The sequence below is a fragment of the Thunnus maccoyii genome, chromosome 1 (assembly GCF_910596095.1).
Source record: "Thunnus maccoyii chromosome 1, fThuMac1.1, whole genome shotgun sequence".
NCBI classification, from domain to species: Eukaryota; Metazoa; Chordata; class Actinopteri; order Scombriformes; family Scombridae; genus Thunnus; species Thunnus maccoyii.
Genome location: NC_056533.1, coordinates 37865494 through 37890265, shown reverse-complemented (window position 1 = coordinate 37890265; position 24772 = coordinate 37865494). Strand labels below are relative to the sequence as shown.

At 36.1% G+C, this 24772-nt stretch overlaps 1 protein-coding gene across 1 annotated transcript; it reads left to right on the top strand.

Annotated features, from left to right (window-relative positions):
• Positions 1 to 409: 409 nt before the first annotated feature.
• On the top strand, positions 410 to 10031 carry LOC121897011 (interferon-induced very large GTPase 1-like). Its single transcript, XM_042411242.1, has 3 exons — positions 410 to 533; positions 1785 to 3184; positions 5745 to 10031. Exons 2-3 carry the CDS (start codon positions 3157 to 3159, stop codon positions 10007 to 10009), a joined length of 4293 nt encoding a protein of 1430 aa, XP_042267176.1. The 5' UTR covers positions 410 to 533; positions 1785 to 3156; the 3' UTR covers positions 10010 to 10031.
• Positions 10032 to 24772: the final 14741 nt, after the last annotated feature.

Sequence of the window (24772 nt, the reverse complement as noted above, 5' to 3'; positions counted from 1 at the left end):
AGAATTTTATTTTAATATGTGACGTAGAAAACAAACTGTTGTGGATTAGTAAGCAGCCAGCCTACACTGTTATAGATTTTTCCAACAAAAACGGTAAAGAACTGGCAGCAGAGTTGCCATTAATTTATAAACAGAAACCTGTTGTTCAGGTGTATGAAATGCTTCTGATTTCTATATCAAAAATAAATATGACAGATGCATGAGACAGTCCCAGAGTCTCCTGCAGCCTGATGTCAAGTGTCAGTGAACCTCAGTATGCTGGAACCATTTGACTGTTTTGTATTGAAATGTGTCACAAAGCATTTTTTCACAATATAATTTGAAGTTGATCATAACTGTATCTAGTTAGTGATGATTTGAAATATGTGCAGTATTTTAACGCTCTAATGGATTGCATTTTATATATTTTTTAAGATGGACTGGTTCTGTCAAACAAAAAGATGATATATAATTGTGTGTCTAGATGTTGAAGAGCAGGGGAATGAAGAGAAAACACTCGACTACGATGGACACAGATGGACGAGAGCCTACAGGTACATTCCCACTCACATTACCTACATTTATTGAAGAAGATTTAGTTTTAACCAAGAGACATTTATGAAGGTCTGAACCAGGAAGGAGAACTCATAGATGCAGTTCAACAATGGGATTTATGTGAAATCACCAGAAAAGAAACGATAACATGAACTCTGTTGTAAAATATTTACTTTGGCCACAGTTCAACTCCAATATTAGCTCCAATGTTAGCAGCATGCTAGCTCACTAGGTTCACTTTGTGGTAGAGACCCTTTGCATTACTCACTACACTGTTGAGTAGAGCTGTACTCACATCAGATTACAGAACATTCCAGTTCACCTGCAGAGCAGCTGCCCTACACTCACTTCCCATTACAGCCTACATACCAAACGTTATGTTTTACCTTTAAGACTCGTATTTTTACAGCCTTTTGATCATCATCTGTGATGTAAAAACCTATGATCTATCTCTGTTTCCATTACATTAGTTTTGTAGTTAGGTAATTTTGAAACAAGAGAGAGTTTGCAAGACTTGATAGTCTACCATGCTGTTGTCCTGTAACTAGAAAAAGTTCAGTGACAACTGACAAAATGAGATTCGACTCAAGGGCTTCTTGACTCATGATAACATTATTATCTCCTTTCAGCAGGGTAGTAAAGGTGTTTATCAACAGCAAGTTGAAAATCACTTCTAATGAATGTAGCTGACAGTACAATGAAAAAAAGTCCTGATAACTATGAAGAAGTGAAGCAGTGATTAAACAGACTGATGATTAATCATGGCTGTTTACACCTGCTTAAGAATAAATTTACAGATATGCAGGAGTTGACTAACCCCCACATTCTCAACATAACTTGTTACATAACTTATCACAGTTAATGTGTTTTGAGATATCTCTTCACTGCACTCCTCCTCAGAACCCGAGATAAAGGTAAATAGAAACCTGTTGTTCAGTTGTATCAAATACTTTTGATTTCTACATCAAGTATAAATACAACAGATGCATGAAACCGTCCCAGAGTCTCCTGCAGTCTGATGTCAGGTGTCAGTGAACCTCAGTATGCTGGAACCATTTGACTGTTTTGTATTGAAATGTGACACAAAGCATTTTTTCACAATATAATTTGAAGTTGATCATAACTGTATCTAGTTAGTGATGATTGAAATATGTGCAGTATTTTGACGCACTAATGGATTGCATTTTATATATTTTTTAAGATGGACTGGTTCTGTCAAACAAAAAGATGATGCATAATTGTGTGTCTAGATTCTGAAGAGCAGGGGAATGAAGAGAAAACACCGACCTCGACTACGATGGACACAGATGGACGAGAGCCTATGGGTACACTCCCACTCACATTACCTACATTTATTGAAGTAGATTTAGTTTTAACCAAGAGACATTTATGAAGGTCTGAACCAGGAAGGAGAACTCATAGATGCAGTTCAACAATGGGATTTATGTGAAATCACCAGAAAAGAAACGATAACATGAACTCTGTTATAAAATATTTACTTTGGCCACAGTTCAACTCCAATATTAGCTCCAATGTTAGCAGCATGCTAGCTCACTAGGTTCACTTTGTGGTAGAGACCCTTTGCATTACTCACTACACTGTTGAGTAGAGCTGTACTCACATCAGATTACAGAACATTCCAGTTCACCTGCAGAGCAGCTGCCCTACACTCACCTCCCATTACAGCCTACATACCAAACGTTATGTTTTACCTTTAAGACTCGTATTTTACAGCCTTTTGATCATCATCTGTGATGTAAAAACCTATGATCTATCTCTGTTTCCATTACATTACTTTGTAGTTAGGTAATTTTGAAACAAGAGAGAGTTTGCAAGACTTGATAGTCTACCATGCTGTTGTCCTGTAACTAGAAAAAGTTCAGTGACAACTGACAAAATGAGATTCGACTCAAGGGCTTCTTGACTCATGATAACATTATTATCTCCTTTCAGCAGGGTAGTAAAGGTGTTTATCAACAGCAAGTTGAAAATCACTTCTAATGAATGTAGCTGACAGTACAATGAAAAAAAGTCCTGATAACTATGAAGAAGTGAAGCAGTGATTAAACAGACTGATGATTAATCATGGCTGTTTACACCTGCTTAAGAATGAATTTACAGATATGCTGGAGTTGACTATCCCCCACATTCTCAACATAACTTGTTACATAACTTATCACACTTAATGTGTTTTGAGATATCTCTTCACTGCACTCCTCCTCAGAACCCGAGATAAAGGTAAATAGAAACCTGTTGTTCAGTTGTATCAAATACTTTTGATTTCTACATCAAGTATAAATACAACAGATGCATGAGACAGTCCCAGAGTCTCCTGCAGTCTGATGTCAGGTGTCAGTGAACCTCAGTATGCTGGAACCATTTGACTGTTTTGTATTGAAATGTGACACAAAGCATTTTTTCACAATATAATTTGAAGTTGATCATAACTGTATCTAGTTAGTGATGATTTGAAATATGTGCAGTATTTTAACGCACTAATGGATTGCATTTTATATATTTTTTAAGATGGACTGGTTCTGTCAAACAAAAAGATGATATATAATTGTGTGTCTAGATGTTGAAGAGCAGGGGAATGAAGAGAAAACACTGACCTCGACTACGATGGACACAGATGGACGAGAGCCTACAGGTACACTCCCACTCACATTACCTACATTTATTGAAGTAGATTTAGTTTTAACCAAGAGACATTTATGAAGGTCTGAACCAGGAAGGAGAACTCATAGATGCAGTTCAACAATGGGATTTATGTGAAATCACCAGAAAAGAAATGATAACATGAACTCTGTTATAAAATATTTACTTTGGCCACAGTTCAACTCCAATGTTTGAGATAAACTCAAAATATTAATGTAATTATCGTAGAATTATGATACCATGATCTTCAGTGTAATGTAATTATTGATACATTAGTATGAAACAAAAATGTTCAAAGGAAACAAAAAGGAGATGAAGTGATGAGACAAATCAAAGTTGCAAAAAATAAACACAAGTCACTGCAACAGGTGGAGAGAGAGAGAAAGACGGAGCAGCATCAGTTCAGAGTGAAGCAGGTGGAGGTGAAGATGGTGTTGATATAGATGTTAATACTGAGATAAATTCAAACAAACACACACTTGAGACTAAATGTCTCAACAAAAGGAAACGTTTCATAGCAGCCTGTAGTGATTTTACAGTTTCTTGATGGTCAATTTCAAATTCAAGTTTAATAAACAAAAAAACTAATAATCAGATTGTGTTCATTAATAAAAGCCTAATTGCTTAATTTTTGTTTGTAATAATCAGTTTTTAGATATACAAGTTTATTTTTAATTAAATATTTTATATAGACTTGAGCTTAAAGAGAGTCAAATAAATAAATTAATACATGAATAAATTACATACATGCACAATGCATCCTCATATTCAAAATAATTAAATATAAAATCAGACTCAAATTGAAACACTATCATTACACTAAGTAATGTCTGGAAGTCTAAATAAGTTGTTTTCCACTGAATGGAAAAAAAAAGTGTTCTCAGTAGAGGTCATGTAGGGCCTTATGAGCTCCGTTTTAATGTTTTCCAGATTCTGTTTGATTTTTTTTTTGATTTAAGCACATTTTGTCACCATAAAGTGTCCAATCATGTGGTGTTTGAATAAAATTTCAATTCATTCAATAAGAAATTATTCAAAATATAATCATATATTGACTGAAATGAATATATATCAGTGAATTTGTAATGATGCAACACAACATGGCACTATATTTTAAATCCAAGTAAGTGCTTCAATACACAGCACACTGAGAGTTTGCATGAAGAAGTGAAACAGATATGTGAGCGCTATGGCCTGAAGTAATCCTTCACATAACAAATGATAATCACAAAATAACATTGGTAAAGCGAGTCTTACAGTTTGGATATTGCTCTGCTCTAAATTTATCTGTTAGTATTGAATTCCTCAGTTTTTTGGATGACTTAGCCGTGTCAGAGGGCCTCATCGACATGACTGTGTGTGTGTGTTGTAACAGGTTTGTTACTTCATAGAAAATAGTTGGAAATAGCTCAGTCAAACCACACAAAACAATAAATACAATAAATATAAATAAATAAATAATAAATAGCAAGTAGCAATGAAAAACACATCATCAAAAACCAGTACAACTCAGTTCAGTTTTCAATAGATGATTAAATCAAGCAAGCAAAGCGACATCGGTGTGTGTCTGTAACTCGTCCCACAGTCTCAGAGGTCAATCCTCTCAGTAAAGGGTCCGTTTTGTTTTCCCCACAAGCCCTAATCAGTTCAGTTCAATCCGGTTTCACAAACATAAAAGAAAAACAATTCAAAAGTCTGCTCCGGGTTTTCACCGCAGATCCCCTCACAAAACAAAACAAACCAAAGACACTAGCAAAGCAACACTGTTACATATGTCAGACCATCATGTTTAACTATATATCTTTAAACGTTACAGTTTCGGCTGAAAATGACAACAGAAAAAAACAAGTTTGCCAAGTTCACATATCTCAGCAAGTCAAATCAACCACCAGTCATCTACCCAGAAGTGACTGTTGTTGTTAGCGCGACGTCACGGTCTGTAGTTCTAATGAATGGCGGAGTAATATTTTTAGTGATGAGGCTTTTTTCATTTGAGCACAGCTAGGTGTTGCTGTTATGCTGATTTGAGCACGTTCTAAATGTCTAGTTGACCAATCAGATTGCTTGGTTGGAACTACGTGTTGTGTAAGTGTATTTTGAAAACATGGTAGAGAATACAGAAAGAAAGAAAAAGAAAGAAAGAGGTTTTCTAAAGAACAATAATTTTACATTAAATTGACACTGGCCAATGCAACTGATTTTCTGTACTGTAATAAGAATAAACCCTGAAGAGCAACATTGAACAAAACACAGTTACAAACCAGAAACACAACTGCATTTCATAACACACGTTAATTAAAGACATCAATGATTCAGAAAACAAGATATTTCACAAAAAACACAATCTTGGGCCTGTTTTCCACAAACTAATCACAATGCAGAACTGAATCAAATCAGGTCCTCCATAGATGCCAATACAACACTGAAAACACATTTAAAAATGGCATACAAATAAAATTAATGTTATATAACATGCTAAGTCATAGAGGGTTACTCATTTTTCTGTTAATTTTTCTTGTTTTTACAAGTGATCTTTTTTTTCTCCCTCATAGTCTTTTTCAACTTTCTCTCCAAACTTGGACTGAAGAAATTTTATCCCAACAAGCTCACTCTTCAGTCTCTTCTGGAAATCAACAAAAACAGGATTTATGATGAAACTGTTGAATCACTGGAGAAAATACCATGGTGCTTTCTCAGGAAACTCTTTCAAATCAACACAGAATGCAGAAACTGCACACAATTATCAAACAATGATGATGAGGAGGACGAAAACAGTGATCCATTTGACTTTGACCTGGTCACTGCAGATGACTCTGCAGACAACAAGGTTAATCCTCTCGACCTCATAGTCGCACTCTTTCTTTGTGCTGACAGCTTCTTGCAACAGGAAATGGCCCTCAAGATGTCAATGTGCCAGTTTTCTGTCCCACTGCTGTTGCCTCATGGTGATAACAGTCAGTGTTCACTGATGCTGTGGGCTCTGAGAGACATCGTCAAAGAGTGGCGTCCACATGATTTGTCTGAATCAAAAGGATTTGTTGAAGACAATATTGTCCAAGCAAATATACCATTCTTTACCTTTGTGAGGCTGAAAAACTGTAGTTTGTCCAAGTCACAGGTTTTGAATCATGTTCTCAGCAGCGGTCAACAGAATCACAACATCTTCATACACAGAGATATGGAAGGAGGAGAACTTAAAAGAGAAATTGCCAATGGTTTGGTCGAGGTTTGCTGGTACCTTCCCTGTGGCAAAGAAAATCTTGACATATTTCCAGAACCAGTTGCCTTTGCCAATTTGAGAGGAGACATTTGTGAGTCACTCGCACAATTCAAGTTTCTTTTTCAAGTGTCAACTGCTACCTTTGTGTTCCTGGACAAAGTTGAAGAAAATGAGCACAAGATTCTGACTTCTCTTCAAGATGTGAAATCCAAACTCTTCTTGATTGTTAATCGCAAGGACAACGCCAGAGAGGACATGATGTCTGTCCAGACAACACTGAAAGAGTTAGAGCTACCAAACAGCAGTGTGAAAATCAAAGACTCAAAGGTAAATGTTGCAGAGTTCTTAAAGAAACTTTGTGCAGCCATCAAGACCTCACTGCCAGAAGAAACACCCACAATGAACATTGTCAATATGGTTGAAATAGCTGTTGAATTTGGTCTATCTGTGGATGAAAACTCAAGTGAAAAACAAAAGAAAGCAGTTGAGGAGATTGTGAAAGGAATTGGGGAGCAGAGTGTACCAGACTACAAGAAACAACAACTTCCTTTTCAGGGAGTTAAGTGGAAAAGATTATCGGAGTTAGAGATGGAGGAGTGTAAATTGAAATCTGGAGACTCAAGCCCTGAAGAGTATAAATCCCAGCTACAGGCAGAAAAACAAAAAATTAGGGAGGAGCAAAGCAAACAAAAACTGTCCAAAGGAATGAAGAGTTTTATTAAAACCTTATCCACAAGTGACAAAGAAGAAAGAGATTTTTTTCTTAAGTGGATGAAACTCAAGTTTAACACACATTCACGGAGGAAACTGTCTGAGCTGCGCAACAAATTCAAAGAGCAATGCAAGAAGAAAGATAAAAATCTCACTGCAGAGTCACAACAGGCTTTGATGGAGAGTTCTTTAGGAGTAGAGCATTACATGAGAGAGATGGGACTCATCTATGAGTTCTCAATTTCTGGCTCAAGAAACACTGCTGATGAAATATCTCGTCTCCCTGGTTTGGCAGCTGAAATGCTGTTGGATGGATATCCTTTAGAGCTCTTGGATGGAGATGCTTCCAACATCCCAGAGAGATGGGTGACAGATGTGCTGATGGAGCTTCACAAGAAGGTTGGAGGGAAGAGCAGACTGTTAGTACTGAGTGTGCTTGGTGTTCAAAGTACAGGGAAGTCAACACTCCTCAACACCATGTTTGGTGTGCAGTTTCCTGTCAGCAGCGGCAGATGCACAAGAGGAGCTTATATGCTTTTCCTCAAAGTTGGAGAGGATATGAAACATGAGTTGAATTATGAATTTATAGTTCTCATTGACACAGAGGGTCTAAAATCTCCTGATTTGGCAGAACTAGAGGAAAGTTATGAGCATGACAACCAGCTGGCAACCTTTGTGATTGGTTTAAGTGATGTCACCATTATCAACCTCGCAATGGAAAATGCAACAGAAATGAAAGACATCCTGCAAATTGCAGTTCACGCCTTCTTGAGAATGAAGGAAATTGGTAAAAAGCCAGTTTGTCATTTCGTGCATCAAAATGTTTCTGGAGTTTCAGCTCATGAAAATACCGTAACAGATAGAAAGAAGCTCTGGGACCAGCTCAATAAAATGACAAAAATTGCAGCTGAAATGGAAAAGAAGACTTCTATTACAGCATTCACAGATGTGCTGGACTATGACATGGACAAAAACCACTGGAACATCCCAGGACTCTGGCAAGGAACCCCTCCGATGGCAGCAGTGAACACAGGTTACAGTGAAGCTGTAGCAGATTTCAAGAAAAATCTTTTGGCAACAGTGAAAACAGACCAAAGCAATGACGTCTCACAGATCCCAGAGTTTCTAGAATGGATCAGAAGTCTCTGGAAAGCAGTGAAATATGAGAACTTCATCTTTAGTTTCAGAAACACTCTTGTGGCTCAGGCCTACGACAACCTTTGCAAAGAGTTCAGTCAATGGGAAGGGGAGTTCGGAGAAGAAATCCTCTCCTGGCAAACAGAAGCAGAGATGGAAATCTTAAATTCTGAAAATGAATCTGATATTCAAACTTGGAGCATTTTGGTTGATTCAAAAAAATCAGAGGCGTCAGAAAAAATAAAATCTGAAGAAAGAAAAATTAAGGAGAAACTTACAAACTACTACAAAAAGAAAGACCAGAATGTAAATCTGATAGAAAAATACAAAAGTGACTTTTTCAACAGCATCAGTAGTCTCGCAAAGGAAATCAGTGATTCAGTGAAGAATAAATTGGATTGTGTCCTTGAGCTGAAAAAAAGTAAAAAAAAAGTTGAGGACATTCAGACTGAATGCAGAGGTAAGATTGAAGGCGAGGTCAAGAAGCTCCTGAGTGCCTGTAAAAACTCCAAACTGTCTGATGAACAGCTGACACATGAGTTTGAAAAGATGTGGACCGATGTGACTAGAAATGTGTCTGGACAAGAAGTTTTATTCTTGTCAGATAATGATCTTGAAATTCAGCTGCAGAAGTACAAGACTCAGTACTTGTTAGATTTTCTTGATTTATACAAAGAGAGAGATGATTGTCAGCGCAAAGCAAAGACTTTTGTCCAGTTTTGTATCAAACCTGCTGTGGAAGAGTACATCAACAGATCTCTGGGAATAAACATTGTGGATGAAATTTTGATAAGTTGTCATTCAGCAGAGTTCAGTTCCCGCTCCTTTTTCCAGTACAACATTCAGGAAGAGTTGCTGCAAAAGGACGACTTTGACAGTTTTGTCAAGTACATTTGTAACTATGAAATATATGTTAAAGATTGGATATTTCAGCACATCCAGCAACAAATGTCAAAGAACAAAACTTTGTGCAAACTGAAACAAGAGAATCTGAAGGTGATAGTTCACAAAATCACAAAAGCCTTAGAGCAGGCCACAAAAGGACCAGGTGGTGTTCAACTGCCAGACAACAATGAAAGCATCACAGAGCTCATCAGCAACATGCGGAAGTATTTGATTAAAGACATCTCAATTTCAGTGGAGAATGAAAAAACCACCTTGTTTCAAATCCAAAGCACATGTCATCCATTTATCAACAGCCTCAAAATGTCAATAAAAGACTTGAACAAACAGCTTCAGGAGGAATTCTCAAAGTCTGAAAACATCACTGAGACTCTGAACAAACTTCCAATCAAACCACAGGAGGAGCTTTTCAAGCGAGTGTTTGGTTGTGGAAAACAATGTCCATTTTGTAAAGTTCCCTGTGAGGCTGGAGGCAAAGGACACGAGCAGCATCATGCAGCTGTTCATCGGCCACAAGGTCTTGTTAGATACAGTTATGATGACAGTGATAAGCTGGTTGCAACACTGTGTACAACTGATATACAAAGTGAATGTACATTCAGAAACAGAGATACTAAAGGAGAGTGGCATCCTTACAAAGACTACACCAAGTACTATCCAGACTGGCACATTCCTCCAGATCCCAGCATGGAGGCATCTGACTACTGGAAGTTTGTACTGGTAAAATACAATGACAGATTTGCTCAAGAATATAAGGCCAAGCCAGCTGATGTTCCAGAGGCCTGGAGGAGAATCACAAAGGAACAAGCACTGAAGGGGTTAAAAGATGCCTTCAACATAAAGTGAACAACATACAAATGTCTTTAAACAAAACCACATTTTAAACATGCAAGTTTTTTTCTAACAAAAATGAACACTGGAGAGGAGCAAAAGGACACGAGGACTAAACACATGAGAGCTTGCAGCAGATCAGATCAGTCAAATTCAATTAGTTAAATTCAAAATATATCAATACTGTTTTAATGTATATTGTTTTGTTTTTAATGTAAATGACTTTCAAACAGACTAAAGCAGCTGCTGACAGTGAATACTGTGGCATCATTTGGTCTGGTGAACATGATGAACAAATGATGAGTTGAACAAGTTGTTGAGAAGTTGAAAAGCTGGAAATAGTTGTTAGACTGTTCAACTTTTTCTATAATATTCCTTTTACTTTTTATTTTGTGTTTTTATTTTTTTGGAGATTACAGATGTTTTGTTTTCTTCTCTCATGATTAATGACTGGTGTTCATGATAATGATAAAGAAAATGATGACGTACAACAAAGATCATGTAAAAAAGAGATGATGTTTTATGGTTTTATCTTTATATTTTGGTTTGTGATCATTACAAATGTTTAGTTTTTTTCTTTTTTCAAGTTTCATTTGCATACATGTAAATACACAATTATGATGCTGACGATGACAATTATAATGTTCTACAAAGACCTCATGAAAAAAAGGTCATGATTTATAATATTAGTTTTTTTGTTTTTGTTCTTTTTTTTTCTTCTTTCTTCATATTGATATGTGACTATGTGAATAGTAACCAGTGTGCAAGATAATGATGACGATGATGAAGATGATGAAGATGTCAGCATGGTTCATTCAGTGTTTTCAGTTGGCTTTCTAATGGTTACTACCAGTCAATCAATAACAAATATTGATACAACTGACTTTTGGTGCACAGAAACAATCACTCAGACTTTTAAATATTTACCTTTTTTTCTTCTTTATTTTATTATCTTAAATACAATGTGATGATGATGATGATGAAGGTCTATGTAGTTGAAAGGTCATCTAATGAGATGCTGTTTTGTAACATGTTTTACTGCTTTTTACATTTCTTATAGTTTTATTCTTTAACATTACTTGTAAAACACAACATGTTAAAATAAAATAGTTATTAATGTTTTCTTGGAGATTAAAGTAAATAAATTGTCATCAGTTCAAATGTTTGCATGTTGATGCAAATTACTTTTTGATTCATGAACAAATACTGAGACGTCCTTTCATGTGTTGTTAATGTAACTTTTTTCTTTTAGATATTATGTGTTGAACAAGACTAGAAAACAGTTTTGTTATCTTTTAAAAACATTATTTTTTGTATTCTTTTATTTTTGCATTTTACTTTTTAATGAGTACAAAAGTTTTTGTTTTATTCATCTTGTAACACAACTATATACATAATGACATGAGCTACAGATAATGATGCTGTTGATGATGATGATGATGATGATGATGATAAAGAACAAAGCTCATGTGAAACAGATGTTTTCTAACATGTCATGACTATTCTTAAATATTTTTACAGTTTCATTTCTAATAGGAACATGTAAAACATTTAATCTTTTGATGTGTGTTTGATAAAAGTCAGTGAATAAGAGTCTTTATGTTGTTGTAACTGACCTTTTAGCTCATGTTTAAATATTGTCTAAACAAGCCAACTGTGGGAATAATGTGGCATCTTCTGCTCTGTTGATCATGTTCAACTTCTGACACAATGAATTAAACAAGATACAAACAAGTTTTGCTTTGTCAGTGTTTTTTTCTTCATTTTTACAGGTTGACATACAGTATAGTTATGTGTATAATGATAAGTGATGGTGATAATATACTGTATGCACAAAGATCATGTGACAAAATATCTTTTGTAATAATCAAATTAATGCATAAAGCAATATTACCACTTTCAAATTTGATAAGTTCACAAATATTGGGTATAAAGTTTTCTTCTACAAATGTGTGACTTTAGTTTTATGTTTTTAAAGCTGTAATCAAAGCCGCTGCACTACTGACAACAATGGTGTCACTCTTTACCAGCTGTCAGTAGTTCCTTTATTTCCATTGTGCATTGCATTATGGGACAACAGTGTCTATCAACAGCAGTTATTAATTATTAATCAACACTACAGACTCAGAACATGTTTAGATTCACAGAGTGGTTTACAGGTATTTTGAGGATTATTCTCTATTTTTGGTTTTATCTTCACAGTTTTTGAGATATCTGTCTCTGAGTTTTCTGCCACCATCCCAATACAATGGAGGAGCATTAAAAAGTGACATTTAAAAGACTTCAACAGTATCACGTCTTTCTAAAAAACAATGTCCCCACTTACTCTGGACAATCCACAGGACACATTCTCAACAATTCTGAGTGGAAAGACTTTCTACTAAACTAATCTGACATCTTTTTACAGTATTTTCTGTGGATTATCCACAGTAACAGTCACACTTTCTAGAAAAACACACTGCTGTTGATTTTAATTTAATGTAACTTTTCAGTGCTGTGAGAACCACAAATGAAACTCCATTGAACTGGTGTGGTGACAGACATCTCAAACACTGGACAAATAAAACCAAAACTATCTCCATGACTACACATATCACAAGAGGTTACGCACAAAATGTTTTTCAGCAGTTTTGGGTGAACTGGTCCTTTAACAAGTAGAACCACTAGATACCAGTAGATGCTGTTCATTTGGCACTGGAGTAAGTTCTCCATGAAATCTGATGAGGATTAAAGTCTATCTGTTGTATGAATACACAGAGAAACACTGAATCACAGTTCAAAGAGCAAATATTGACAACAAGAGAGAAGTAGTGAAGTAGTGATAAGTTCAGTCTTCTACCACTTGAGGGCACAAGAGTCAAGTCCACCTTGTGTGGAGTCTACACTCTATTGCAGCTTTCTAAATGGAAAATTAGTGTCTGAAATCAGAAACTGCACAGTCTTATTCATATATCAATAACTCCTGTCTGTGTTTGATCCAACAAGATGAAAACATGACAAATAATCTGAGGGACAGTTTAACTGACTCCTTCACCTCTCTGCCTGTCAGTCTCTGTCACTTATTGACTAATGTGTTCAATCTCAACCAGGTGTGTAGACAGTAATGTGTCTGAGCAGCACTGACCCACCAACATTATCATATTATGTGATGTAATTATGTGATTTTAATGATTTTGGATTGACTGTTTTTATTTGATTTTATTGTGTCTCAGTGTGATCAAATGTGTTTTATTATGATTATGTTGAGGTCTTATTGGGTATCTATTGTTTTTATTGTGGATCCTTTGGTGCTTTTATGTCTGGAGCACTGGACCAAATGGATTTCTCTGTGTGGGATAATAAAGTTGATCTGAATCTGAATCACTCACCGACCCTCACAGCCAAGTCTGATCAAAATACATTTTGTAACAATAAACATAAAATACACATATAAAGAAATAAATGACTATAAACTTGATTTATTGTTGACTTGATGTGTGTGTTGAATTTGTCGTCTGATTAAAACAGAACTGTTGAAATAAGTTGTAGGAAGTCTCTGGAATGTAATTAGTTCCTCTGGTTCTGACACGTAGACCTTCCTGAGCTGTCTTCAGCCAGCTCTCTGGCTTTTCAGGTGATGTAACATTAACGCTACAACAATGACTAAACAACATTTTTAATGTGTTATTTGAAAAAAAAGTTGAGGAAGAAGAAACTCCATCACCTCCATCATGGACTGTTGGATGAGATGAAAGAAGACATTTGTGGGCGTCAACTTGGACTTTTTTCAACATTTTTCACCATTTTCTAACATTTTATGGACAAAACAACTAAATGATTAATCAAGAAAATAATTAACAGATTAATCAATAATGAAACAATGCATTAGTTGCAGCCCTAAAATAAACAAATATTTACCAATTAACTATTTGCAACAGGCTGTAAGTACAAGCAACTTGTGTGCTTAAAAAATCAACATATATATAAAATTTCAATAGTATATAATTTAATTCTGCATGTCAGAGTCTCTCCAGTCAGTCCTGTCTCATCACATTGTTTTATACAGTGTCTATAACAGTGCTGCATGTTGCATATATTGTGCTGTATTGCACATGCAGTCATTATTCCTCCATATCTCCAATGAAAACATGGAATCTTCTCTTTGACTTTTTACTATACATCCTGTTAACTTGTTCACTCTTTCAGGTGAGAAAAATACTGCTGTCTACAATTTACACACCTGCTAAAACTAATGCAGATAATTCAACAGTCCTGCAATAAATCCACCTTTATGACTGTTATAATGTTGAGTTTTTGTGTTTCAAATATTGTTTTCTTCTCCATTTAGAACAATGAGGTAGACAAAAATGTAGAAACTCCTCTAAAGACAATACAAGTCAACATCAGCACTAATGCAGTCTCAACAGGACCATAAAGACGAATCATCACCTCTCTAAACAGTTTCAACAAAAACTCAACATTATAACCTTCATCAGAGGAGCAATTACTTTTTTATTTTACCCAGGTGGACGTAATAAACTGGCAACTGATATTTTTAGTAGCACCACCATAAATGAGTCCATGCAGTGGGACGCATGCAACACAGACAGAGAAATAAATGCTGCAGTTCTGCTCAATGAACAGGAGTCATGAGGGAAACTTCATCCTTATGTTGTAGAAATAAAAACAGTTTTGTGACCGTCACAATCATCATCATCATCATCATCATCATCATCATCATCATCATCATCATCATCATCATCATCATCATCATCATCAGGCTTAAAGAGATTTTCAAAACACCAGCAGTAAATATGAATTCCACACATGAAACAAAAGTAATATTTAACATACTGCTTTACATTTAAATTCAAAAGCCACTGTATAAATTAGCCAAAAGACAATAAAATAAAACATAATTAAGTGTTTATGTGTCTATTATTTGTTCTTTTTTGTTTGCAGTGTAACAGTAAATATTCAGAATCCTTTATTTTAACTAACTAACTCCAACTGATTAGAGTTTGAATGTGGACAAAGTTAACAGTTAAAACTGAGAGGTGGAGACTTTGATGTAAAGTTCATTTCATTGCTGCACATTTTGCATGTCAGACGCTGCCATCCAGTGGTTCCACTGCAGAACAACATTCATGTTAAACACAGTGACATCTGCTGCTGGGGAGCAGGAAGGCTGTCATCTCTCCTCACTTCTTTCTGTCTTTGTATGTTTTTTGCATCAGAGTTTGTAGAGTTGTTCATCATCAGCACCAACACATATACTCTCTCTCTCTTCAGCTCTCTCTCTCTCTTTCTCATGAGATTTAGGATTTGAGGAAGAGAGGTCGACTGTTGTTCCTTAGAAGATTTTCCCACCTTACATTCACACACTCACAACACAGTTGTTTTTTCTACTTTTTTATAAATCAAACACCAGGTAACCAACCTAATGTGTCTCTTTACATGTGATGTCATACTGATTATAGTCAAGTTTTGTCTGTATATTCTCACATTGAATGAAGTGACACAACAGATTTCTCTTTATTAGGAACAAGACTGAAAATATTATTCAGAAGACTTTCATCTGAAATCTGCAGTCAGTTTCTGTACTTGTGTTCAAATTTGTGTGTTATTAAAAAAATGAAGACAATGCATTTCTTCATTATTGCTTTGACAGTTTTGGATCACAGTTGGCAGAAATGCCTCAAATCTCTAAAATCTCTAAAAACTCTACACATGTCTTTCAAAAATAAGCAACTGAAAAAAGCTTTTTGTAAAAACAAAACAAGACTTTAAAGTTGCTTTTGACTTCCTGTTATGTGTTCCAGCCTCAGGGTCAGAGTGAAGAGTTATACTATATTACATATAGCTAAAACATTTTAAAGATTTATATGATACTGTTGGTTATTTATCAGAGGGAGAGGGGTGGCTGAGGTGTGACTTTGTTTCTTTTTTTTATCTTTACCCTCCCCGGAGCTACAAATACTCTCATCGGCCACTTTATTAGGAACACCTGTGAAATCTAATGCAAACTAATACAACAGCTCTGCTATAAATTCTACATTTATGAAGCTTTTACATTTTCAGTTGTTGTTGACATTGTCAGAAAGGTGATAATTCTACTTTATGTTTATTATTGAGGTTGTAGTGGATGGTTGTGTACTGGAGTGCATTATATTGAATGGTGTTCCTAATATTTTGTCCACTCATTAATGTACATGAGCTGTAATGTTAAATATATTTGCTGATATAAATGTATGTTACAATTTATTTCTGACATGTGTCTACCAATAGGCCTAAATATTTCTATATGATTAAATAATGATTATTGTTATTATTTTTACACTGTTAACTGTCAAAAACAGCTATTGCCACGTTAACATACACTCCTTGGCAACTTTTATTTGGTCCATCTGTGCAATTTAATTCAGTCCAACGCAACAAATCTGCCATAAATTCTACATTTAGGAAGATAATACTGTTCAGTTGTAGGTGAGACTGTCAGAAGTGATAATTCAACTAGATCTCTATGTTTATTACTGAGGTCATAGTGGTGATGTTGAACTGGACAGCATTATATTGAAATGTGTTTCTAATATTCTTCTTCCTCTCTGTGGAGTAAAACATTAGAAGCTTCTCTAAATATAAAGCAGTCCACTACAATCTCAAGAATAAATATATAGTTTAATTAACAATCTCTGACAGTGTCAATCACAACTGAACATTATCTTTGTAAAGGTTGAATTTATTGCAGAGCTTTTGTACTTGTATTGCATTGAATTTTACAGGTGAACCTAGTAAAGTGGCCTCTGAGTGTATATGAAAGTAACTAAAACAAAGCTATATTTTAAACAACATATAAGAAACTCACCCTATAGCCTGTAGACTGAGTGAATTACCATTTTATTTAACTACAGTGAAAGAGTTCAGTTTGTGTGCCTTGTGAAACAATAAACTAATATTACAAATTAAAAAAACATCAAAAAAAAACACCATCAAGGCATAACATAAATAAAATGATTCATCCACTAATGAACTAATATTCCAGCTGTGCTGTGTTTGCTGATGTAAATGTGGAGGATATTTTTGGTCAAAATGAAAATTAAAAGTCCAAATAAAAAATTAAAAGAAATCAAATTAAAAAGATTATGATTTTATTACACTATTAGGAATAATCAAGCCATAATTAAAATTATAAAGAAAAAGGAAATTGAAAAATCAAATTTAAAATGTAAAATGATCATTTGAAAATGTGACGTGATGATGAAAATAGTGAAATTTAAAATGCAAAAGCTTACGATAGCCACGATATGTTTCTCCGGACTGAACCTGGTCCAGAGCAGGTTGGCAGTGTAGCCCAGGATACTGTCTACACTCGTTAACAGTGAATCATCTTTGTGACATTGGTAACTCTAGCTAACCTAAAGATAGATAGGTAGCTCACTAGGCTTGCTTCATGGTACAGGCCCCTTGTGTGACTCATTACACTGTTGGTTAAAAAAAACATAAAACCAGACAAACCTGCTTGTTCTAAAAAATGTCCAATGCTCAAACGCTTTTGAAATGCTTTTCAACAACCTGTGATAAATATTTTATATCAATGTATCCAGCTGTATATTCAACTCAAGGGCTTCGGACATGCTGGAGTTGACCAGGGGTGGATTTAGTGATTTGGGGGCTCTGGGCAAACTCAGTCATGGATCTAATTGAGAATGTGGTAGAAGAAGTAGTCTACTCAAAACTTTAATAAACTTTAATATTAATGCCACACTAAACATAGTCTGTTAAAAGTAAAGTAATGTCTTGCATTCAACAATGTACTTACGCAAAAGTGCAGAAGTATTATTAGCACAATGAACTTACATTTACTTAACGTCTGTTCAAGGTGAAGCTCATGTTAACTTCTATATATACCGATGGATAGTTTAATCTATATAAAAGCGTCATACTTTATTTGCTGATCATATATTTGTGTATAAAATCTTAATCTGTAAAGTAACCAGTAACAAACAAAGTGAGTAATTTCAGGGTATAATGAGTAAGAATAATAACATGATTTTATATGTTTCATATCTAAACATCATGATAAATCTATAGCAGTCTGGGCCTGGCAGTGGTCTACCTTTCATAATGGTAAATTCTGCCCCTGCAAACCACATACAAAGGTATGTCAGGATAAATACAGTAAGGGAAAGAATATGTGCTCATAGAGTATTCAATAGAGATGCTGCTTGTAAAACTCAGAATGTTAACACATCTCCATCCCTTTGTGCATTTGTGGGACAGTCGTGTGTTGTTTTCCATTAAGACCCAGTGAAATTAAAAATACATTTTCCCAGTTTTAATCCTGTGTCCCTGTGTTAATGTTAATTTATTTCTTACATTACATGCCAAATATGTGTCATTAAATCAGTATCAGCGTATTTTTACATCAAAATCCAAGTCTTTTCTCTTCCTGTAAAGTAGTTTCAAATGTTTGCTCGTCCTGCACTCAAAGACGTTTACAAAAATTCACCCAATCAAATGTGAAGAGGGGCTAACCACACCGGACATATAAAACCACGCTTCACTGTTTGTGGGTCTAATAGCTAACAGAACAATATGGAGAGAGATAGGAAGAGATGTATGTAAGTTGGATATCAGTGGGCAAAAACTTTGTTTTCATTTCCAAAACAATGTGGCTGAGGTCTAATTCATTCATCTCTCCCTCGTCCTCCTGATCTAACAACAGGTGAGGAAGTGTGTGTGGAGCCGATCAATGCAATTCAATTCAATTCAATACAATTCAATTCAATTCAATTCAATTCAATGGGCTTTATTTGATGAAAGTTTCAAGAGCAATGTTGCCAACACATCAAAGTACAATTTGTCCAAATATTTTGACATTTCAAAATAACAGTAATATGAACATTAACACAACATTAAGTTTGATATGTATACATTTTATATATACAGTACATGCTATGCATGTATTTGTGTGTGTGTGTTTGTGTGTGTGTGTGTGTGAGGGTGCATGTAACATATGCCTCTTGCATGTTACATTAAATACATCAGTTGAAAATCTTGTAACATAGAATATAATTTTGTCAGAAATTTTACCTTTATTTAATAGTTGTAAGGTGTACATATTTGTATTATTTTCATATTTTTTTGCTGTATATTTCATTTAAATTTCATATTTAATACTTGGCTACACAGTATCCAAGGTAATGATGCAGCTATAAAGCATCACCGTGGGAACAAGTCAGACCGGGCTTGTATCCCCCAGGTGAGTGTGTGACTGTTAATGGAAACCTGTAAATATTAATTTATAGCTGATCTGAGAGAGAATTAATTACTAATTATAACTATATTGACATTCAGAGTGATTATCTATGTGAACCGATTCATCTGTATCAATAGTGTCAATACTCCTCCGATAGCAGAACTCTGATTTGCTTTTTGGCTCCATGAAGTCTATCTTTGTGAGGATGTGACTTTTAGACCCATGTACGTATGTGTGTGTGTGTGTGCATTTGTTTGTTTGTGTGTGTGTTTATCTAAGTGTCTAAGCCTAACCGCTTTTTTAGCAATCCAATCAAATGCAAAGGATTTGATTGGATTGCTTGTACACCACCCAAATATTAAATTTCACTGGGACTGTAAGATCAAACTTAGTGGTTAAATTTACTGTTGAAGAGCTGGGGAGGCGCCATCGTCAACATGGATAACTGCGAGGGATCGGGTGAATGAATTCTCCAGTGACTTTTATGCGGACGAAGGAGTGTTGTTTTGTAAAGTGTGTCAGCACTCAGTGGTCTACCTGAGGAGGCAGACCATGCTGGAGCATCTGAAGTCCCTAAGGCATAAAAACAGAAAAGCAAGTTGTTAACTAGCTTTCTAACATTTGAAATTCTTCTCAAAATGTTACCAATTTACCAATTCAAATAGCAATGTTTATGAGCTGCCCTAGCTAACAGCTAGCTAATATTCTCATCAAGATGATACTTATAATCCTCTACCAATAGAGCAAAGCTAGCTAGCTGAAATCAGGCTAGCATTTGGGTACTGGCAGTTTTGGAAACCTCTATAAATCATTGCCTTATGGGGTAGTGTGTGGATAAAGTTTTGTGGCCTTTTTGGAAAGATATTAGAATGCCTTCATATAAAAATTACTAGAGAAGGTAATGGACAAGTTTCTTTGTCTCTGTATCCCTGTGTGTGTGTGTGTGTGTGTGTGTGTGTGTGTGTGTGTGTGTGTGTGTGTGTGTCCAGAACAGACAAGGAGTCTGACTAGCCAATAGCTATTATCAGATTCCATTTCCACCCAGTAAAAGCCTAGAATTGGCCAATCACAGTCAGGTTTGTCAATTTCATGCCCTCCCCCTGTTGCCACAGCAGCCAATGACTCAGCAGTTACAGGACGAAAATAGAATCTGATAATAGCAGCAATGACTCAGCAGTCATTCAGAAATGGAATCTGCTGTATTGGTGCTTTTACTTAAGTAAAGGATCTGAATACTTCTTCCATCAATGCTCCATTTCCAGTCCAGTGTCCATTTCCACTGGTAACAACTCTAGTTATGATGGTGACAGTGGGAAAGGGAGAATGAATCAGAATAGACTTTTCAGATAGCAAAACTCAGATTTGCGCTTTGGCTCTGTGATGTCTGTCTCTGTGAGGATTTGACTTTTAGACCTGTGTGTGTGTGTGTGTGTGTGTGTGTGTGTGTCAGGATGACAACAGTGTGGATTTTACACATTCAATACTTACATGTCAACCTCATTGAATTGTTCCATGTAGGCCATGGCTGTGTTTGAAATCACGTACTGACATACTGCCTGCTACATACTCAATCAGTATATAGCCTACTGCATACTGCCTACTTAATGATCAATTAAGTCTGCCTACTTAATGATCAATTAAGTATGCCATTACAAGCAGACTGTTCACACTGAAGTATACTCAGGCAAGACAGTCCAAGTATCCCAGAATGCATTTCACACCAACTGGCAGTGATGGCAGAGATTTTAAACCAGGCTAAAAGCTTTTGTAATTTTCACTCTAGAACTCTTAATATGTCACTTTATTAAGTTTTAATATTTTTTAGATGAGAAAGTAACCATATAGATTCCCAATATGTGGTCAGTTTATCCAAATAATGCCGCATACTCAGAAATTCTTGCTAATCTAGTATACATAGAGGCATTTTTTGAGTACACAAAATCCACATACTGTGCAGTTAGAATGCACTACACACTCAATTTGACATATTTAGTATGGATAGTATGTTAGTATGCAGTTCCAAACATAGCCTATGTGTTTTTACTGACATTTGTGGGAAACATTGTTAAACTGTGTAGATTAGATCATTGAAAAAATAAAAAATTGCAAAATAAATGTTTTTCAAGTAAATATATGTTATGTATGGTATATAAAATGTATTTTCAATGTACAGTGAATATCTGTCTTTTTCCTTTACTTTCAGTACAATCTATGAATCAAACTTTGGGTTCTTGCCTCTCTAAAACCCCATCTACAGCTGAGAGGAAGGAGTTTCTTCTGGACTTTATTGAGGCAGATATTCCCCTGGAGAAATCTCCCAAACTGGCTCCTTTTTTGCAAAAATACTGCAAGCAAGGAGGATCTAGTCCAGCTCCATCTCATCTCCGATATGACTACCTGCCGGGGCTGTTCCCTCAGTATGTGGAGGACATCCAGCGTGCAGTGAAGGGAAAAGCTGTCTGTGTTATACTGGATGAGACAACAGATGTCTGTGGTCGCTGTGTCCTTGCCATTCTTCTGCAGTCTGTGGACAGACTTCCTCTAGCTGTAGATCGTGTTCTCCTTGAGAGAGTTAACTTCACCACTGTGTCTCAGGCAGTCATCGCTTGCCTTCACACTTACATCATCAACTTCAGCGATGTCTGGACTTTTGTCACAGATTCAACAAGCTACATGAAGAAAGCCTTCAACACAGTTCTTCAAGGCCTCTTTCCCAACGCCAAACATCACATGCCTGGCACATCCTAGCGGAAAAAAAATACACGTGTTAAAAGCCCAGGCTATCTTCATTGTTGAACACACCACTGAGATCTTGGCCACCCTCACCAAACTGCAAGACACATTCAGACTGTCCTCTGCCATCATCCATGGAGAGTTGGATGACCTGTATATGTTGTTTGAGTACAGAAGCACTGCAGGTGCTGAAGACTGGCGTCCTGAGACTAGAGAGCAGCTGAGGGTGCTGGATGAAGGGGAGAAGGTTGCCTGCTCTCAGCTTTTCCAGCGGACCATGGCTGAATGTTCTGCAAAGCTGCAGGCTGTGATGGAAAGGCATCCCTGCATGGAGCTTTTCAAATCCCTTCCAGTGTTTGAGCCAGCAAAGGTGACTGGGCTTAGAAAGAACATGGATGATTATGTCTTGGCCATACCTGCCCTAATCCAACTGTCAGCTGAGGAATGGCACCACTACATTCACATGAACAAGAGTGACACTGTGGAGATCAGTCCTGTGCAGTGTTGGGCCTCCAGGGAGGACACTCTAGCCTTGATAGCAGCTTTGTTCCTCCACCTCCCTACTACCTCAGTGGATGTAGAGAGACTTTTCCCCTACTACACGATGCTGCTGACACAGAACAGAAGGAGCCTGACTGAAAACAACATTATGATGATGCTGATTGCATGCAGACCCCAAGACTAATCTCCACCACGAGTCAAAACCTGTTAACTCAGTCATATCACTCACTGAGTCATTTGTTCCGTTACTGTACTGTTGATTTGTTCACTTACTTGACAAAATTAATTTTGTTGGACAATTTGGATATGTGGATATTATGAGTATCCAAAGAGTTTTAAATTTTACGCAGATGCATTATTTTAGAGTATCAAAGAAAGTTTTCTGTGCCGTTTTTAAAGGTTCTCAAAAGATATTTGGTGAAGTTGAGGTCAAGCACCTTACCAGTTATTTATTCATGTATTTGTTTGAGTATGTGTTGAAGTGTTAATGGGAGTTGATTAATTAATTATATTATATAAATTCATTTTTGCTCTCTCTGCTCCACATTGAACATTTAGTGGCCATGTTTCCTGCATTTTATGCTGGTCGACTTTTCCAACAAATGTTCATGTTTTGTTTTGAACTGTTTGTGATGAAATAAAATCTGAAATTCAAAGGTTCTACCAAAATCTACTAAATATTTCTTTCAGCCTGCTTGAGGTAAATTTAGGTTGTTTAATGCATTGTGTATGCTTATTTTTGCTCAAAAACAGTCTTTCTTATCTTAAATGAATATTGTCTATCACATGACAAGCAAAAAACATTCTGCTAAATTCTGTAGATTTTCATTCTGGATCACCGCTGAAAATTGTAAAAAAAAAAAAGTTTGGGTTTAGATATGAGTCACTAACAACAGTCTTTCTGGAGGCAATTCTGAACTGATGCCTGAAGCAGGGCAACCAGATCCATGTAGGTAAAGTATGAACATAAATCTGAAGGTAGAAAACATGAATAATGGAAGGCATCTCTACAGTGGCTTATATTAATTAGTCAATTCAATTTTGTTTAGTAATTTAAAAAGTCATTCATGTCTAAACAGCGCTTTATTTTAAGATTTTGAAGAAATCCAGGTGGAATTTTCTTTGATTTGTGTTGTAGTCTTCCGCAAAATAAACTTATTAAAAAAAAAAAGGCTGAAGACTTCTGTTTGCTGATGTTTTTTATTAAATCAAATTTGAGGCTTTTGATTAATATCTTAGACTGCACTATAATTTTTATTCTCCTGTTTCTCCGGTCTTATTCTATTTAAACTTATTTTTGTTTTTAAATTTGACACTTTCATTTCTATTTAATGTTTTTATATTGCCTTATGTTGCTTTTACATTTAGTCTTGATACCTTTGTCGGGGCTGGGAGGAGCATGTTTGATTATTAGCAATAATTAATAATCATCAAAGGTAGTTATTAATTATTAAATCAATAAATTTGTGAATACAAATTAATAACGAGGCACCACCCGGAAACCAGGACCAATGGAGAAGGTTTGAATCCGAGCTCTGACTCTCTCAACCAGCCTCTTATCACAACAAGTAAACACAATAATCACAACAGACAAATGTACAATAGAATTTATTAACCTCAGGAAGAATAAATGCAATTAACAAATGCTTTAGTGATCAAATTACTGTACAACTAGCGCTACCGGAGCAAAACATACATAAAACAACAGCTGTACACGGTTAAACACACATGCAGGTGAATGCATGTGTGTGTGTTTTTGTGTATGTGAGTGAGTGTGTGTGTGGGTGACAAGATGGCGGACATAATCTGGGATGAGGACGTCACGCGAGAGACAAGATGGTGTACGTGACTATAGGAGGAAGTCATGTCATGGGAGAATCAAATGGCGGATGTGACCACAGTGTTTTGGTTAGAGTCAGTGGCTAAGATGGTGGCGCCTACTCAGCACAGGTCTCTAGTTGCACGATGGCACCAGCCGGAGGTCGGCAACTCTGCAATCACCCAATTTGCTGTGTGTGCTATCAGCAGAGCGCCACTGTGTCCCACGTTATCTGCCCACCAGATGTGCAAAGGGGCGTGAGTGTTTATGTGCATGTAAACAGGGTTAGGAACAAGAGAGAGAAAAGAGAAAGAAACGCCAGCTCATGGTGGAGTCCCGCGACCGTGGGGAGAGAGCAGTAGTTGCTTTGTCACACAGAAAAGCGCGCGTATGGATGGTAGTCTGTAACACATGTTGTCTGGACTTTGGACCAACAAACCAACCTGCTGTCTTGCTTGCAGTGGCACAATATAACAGCAGGGACAAC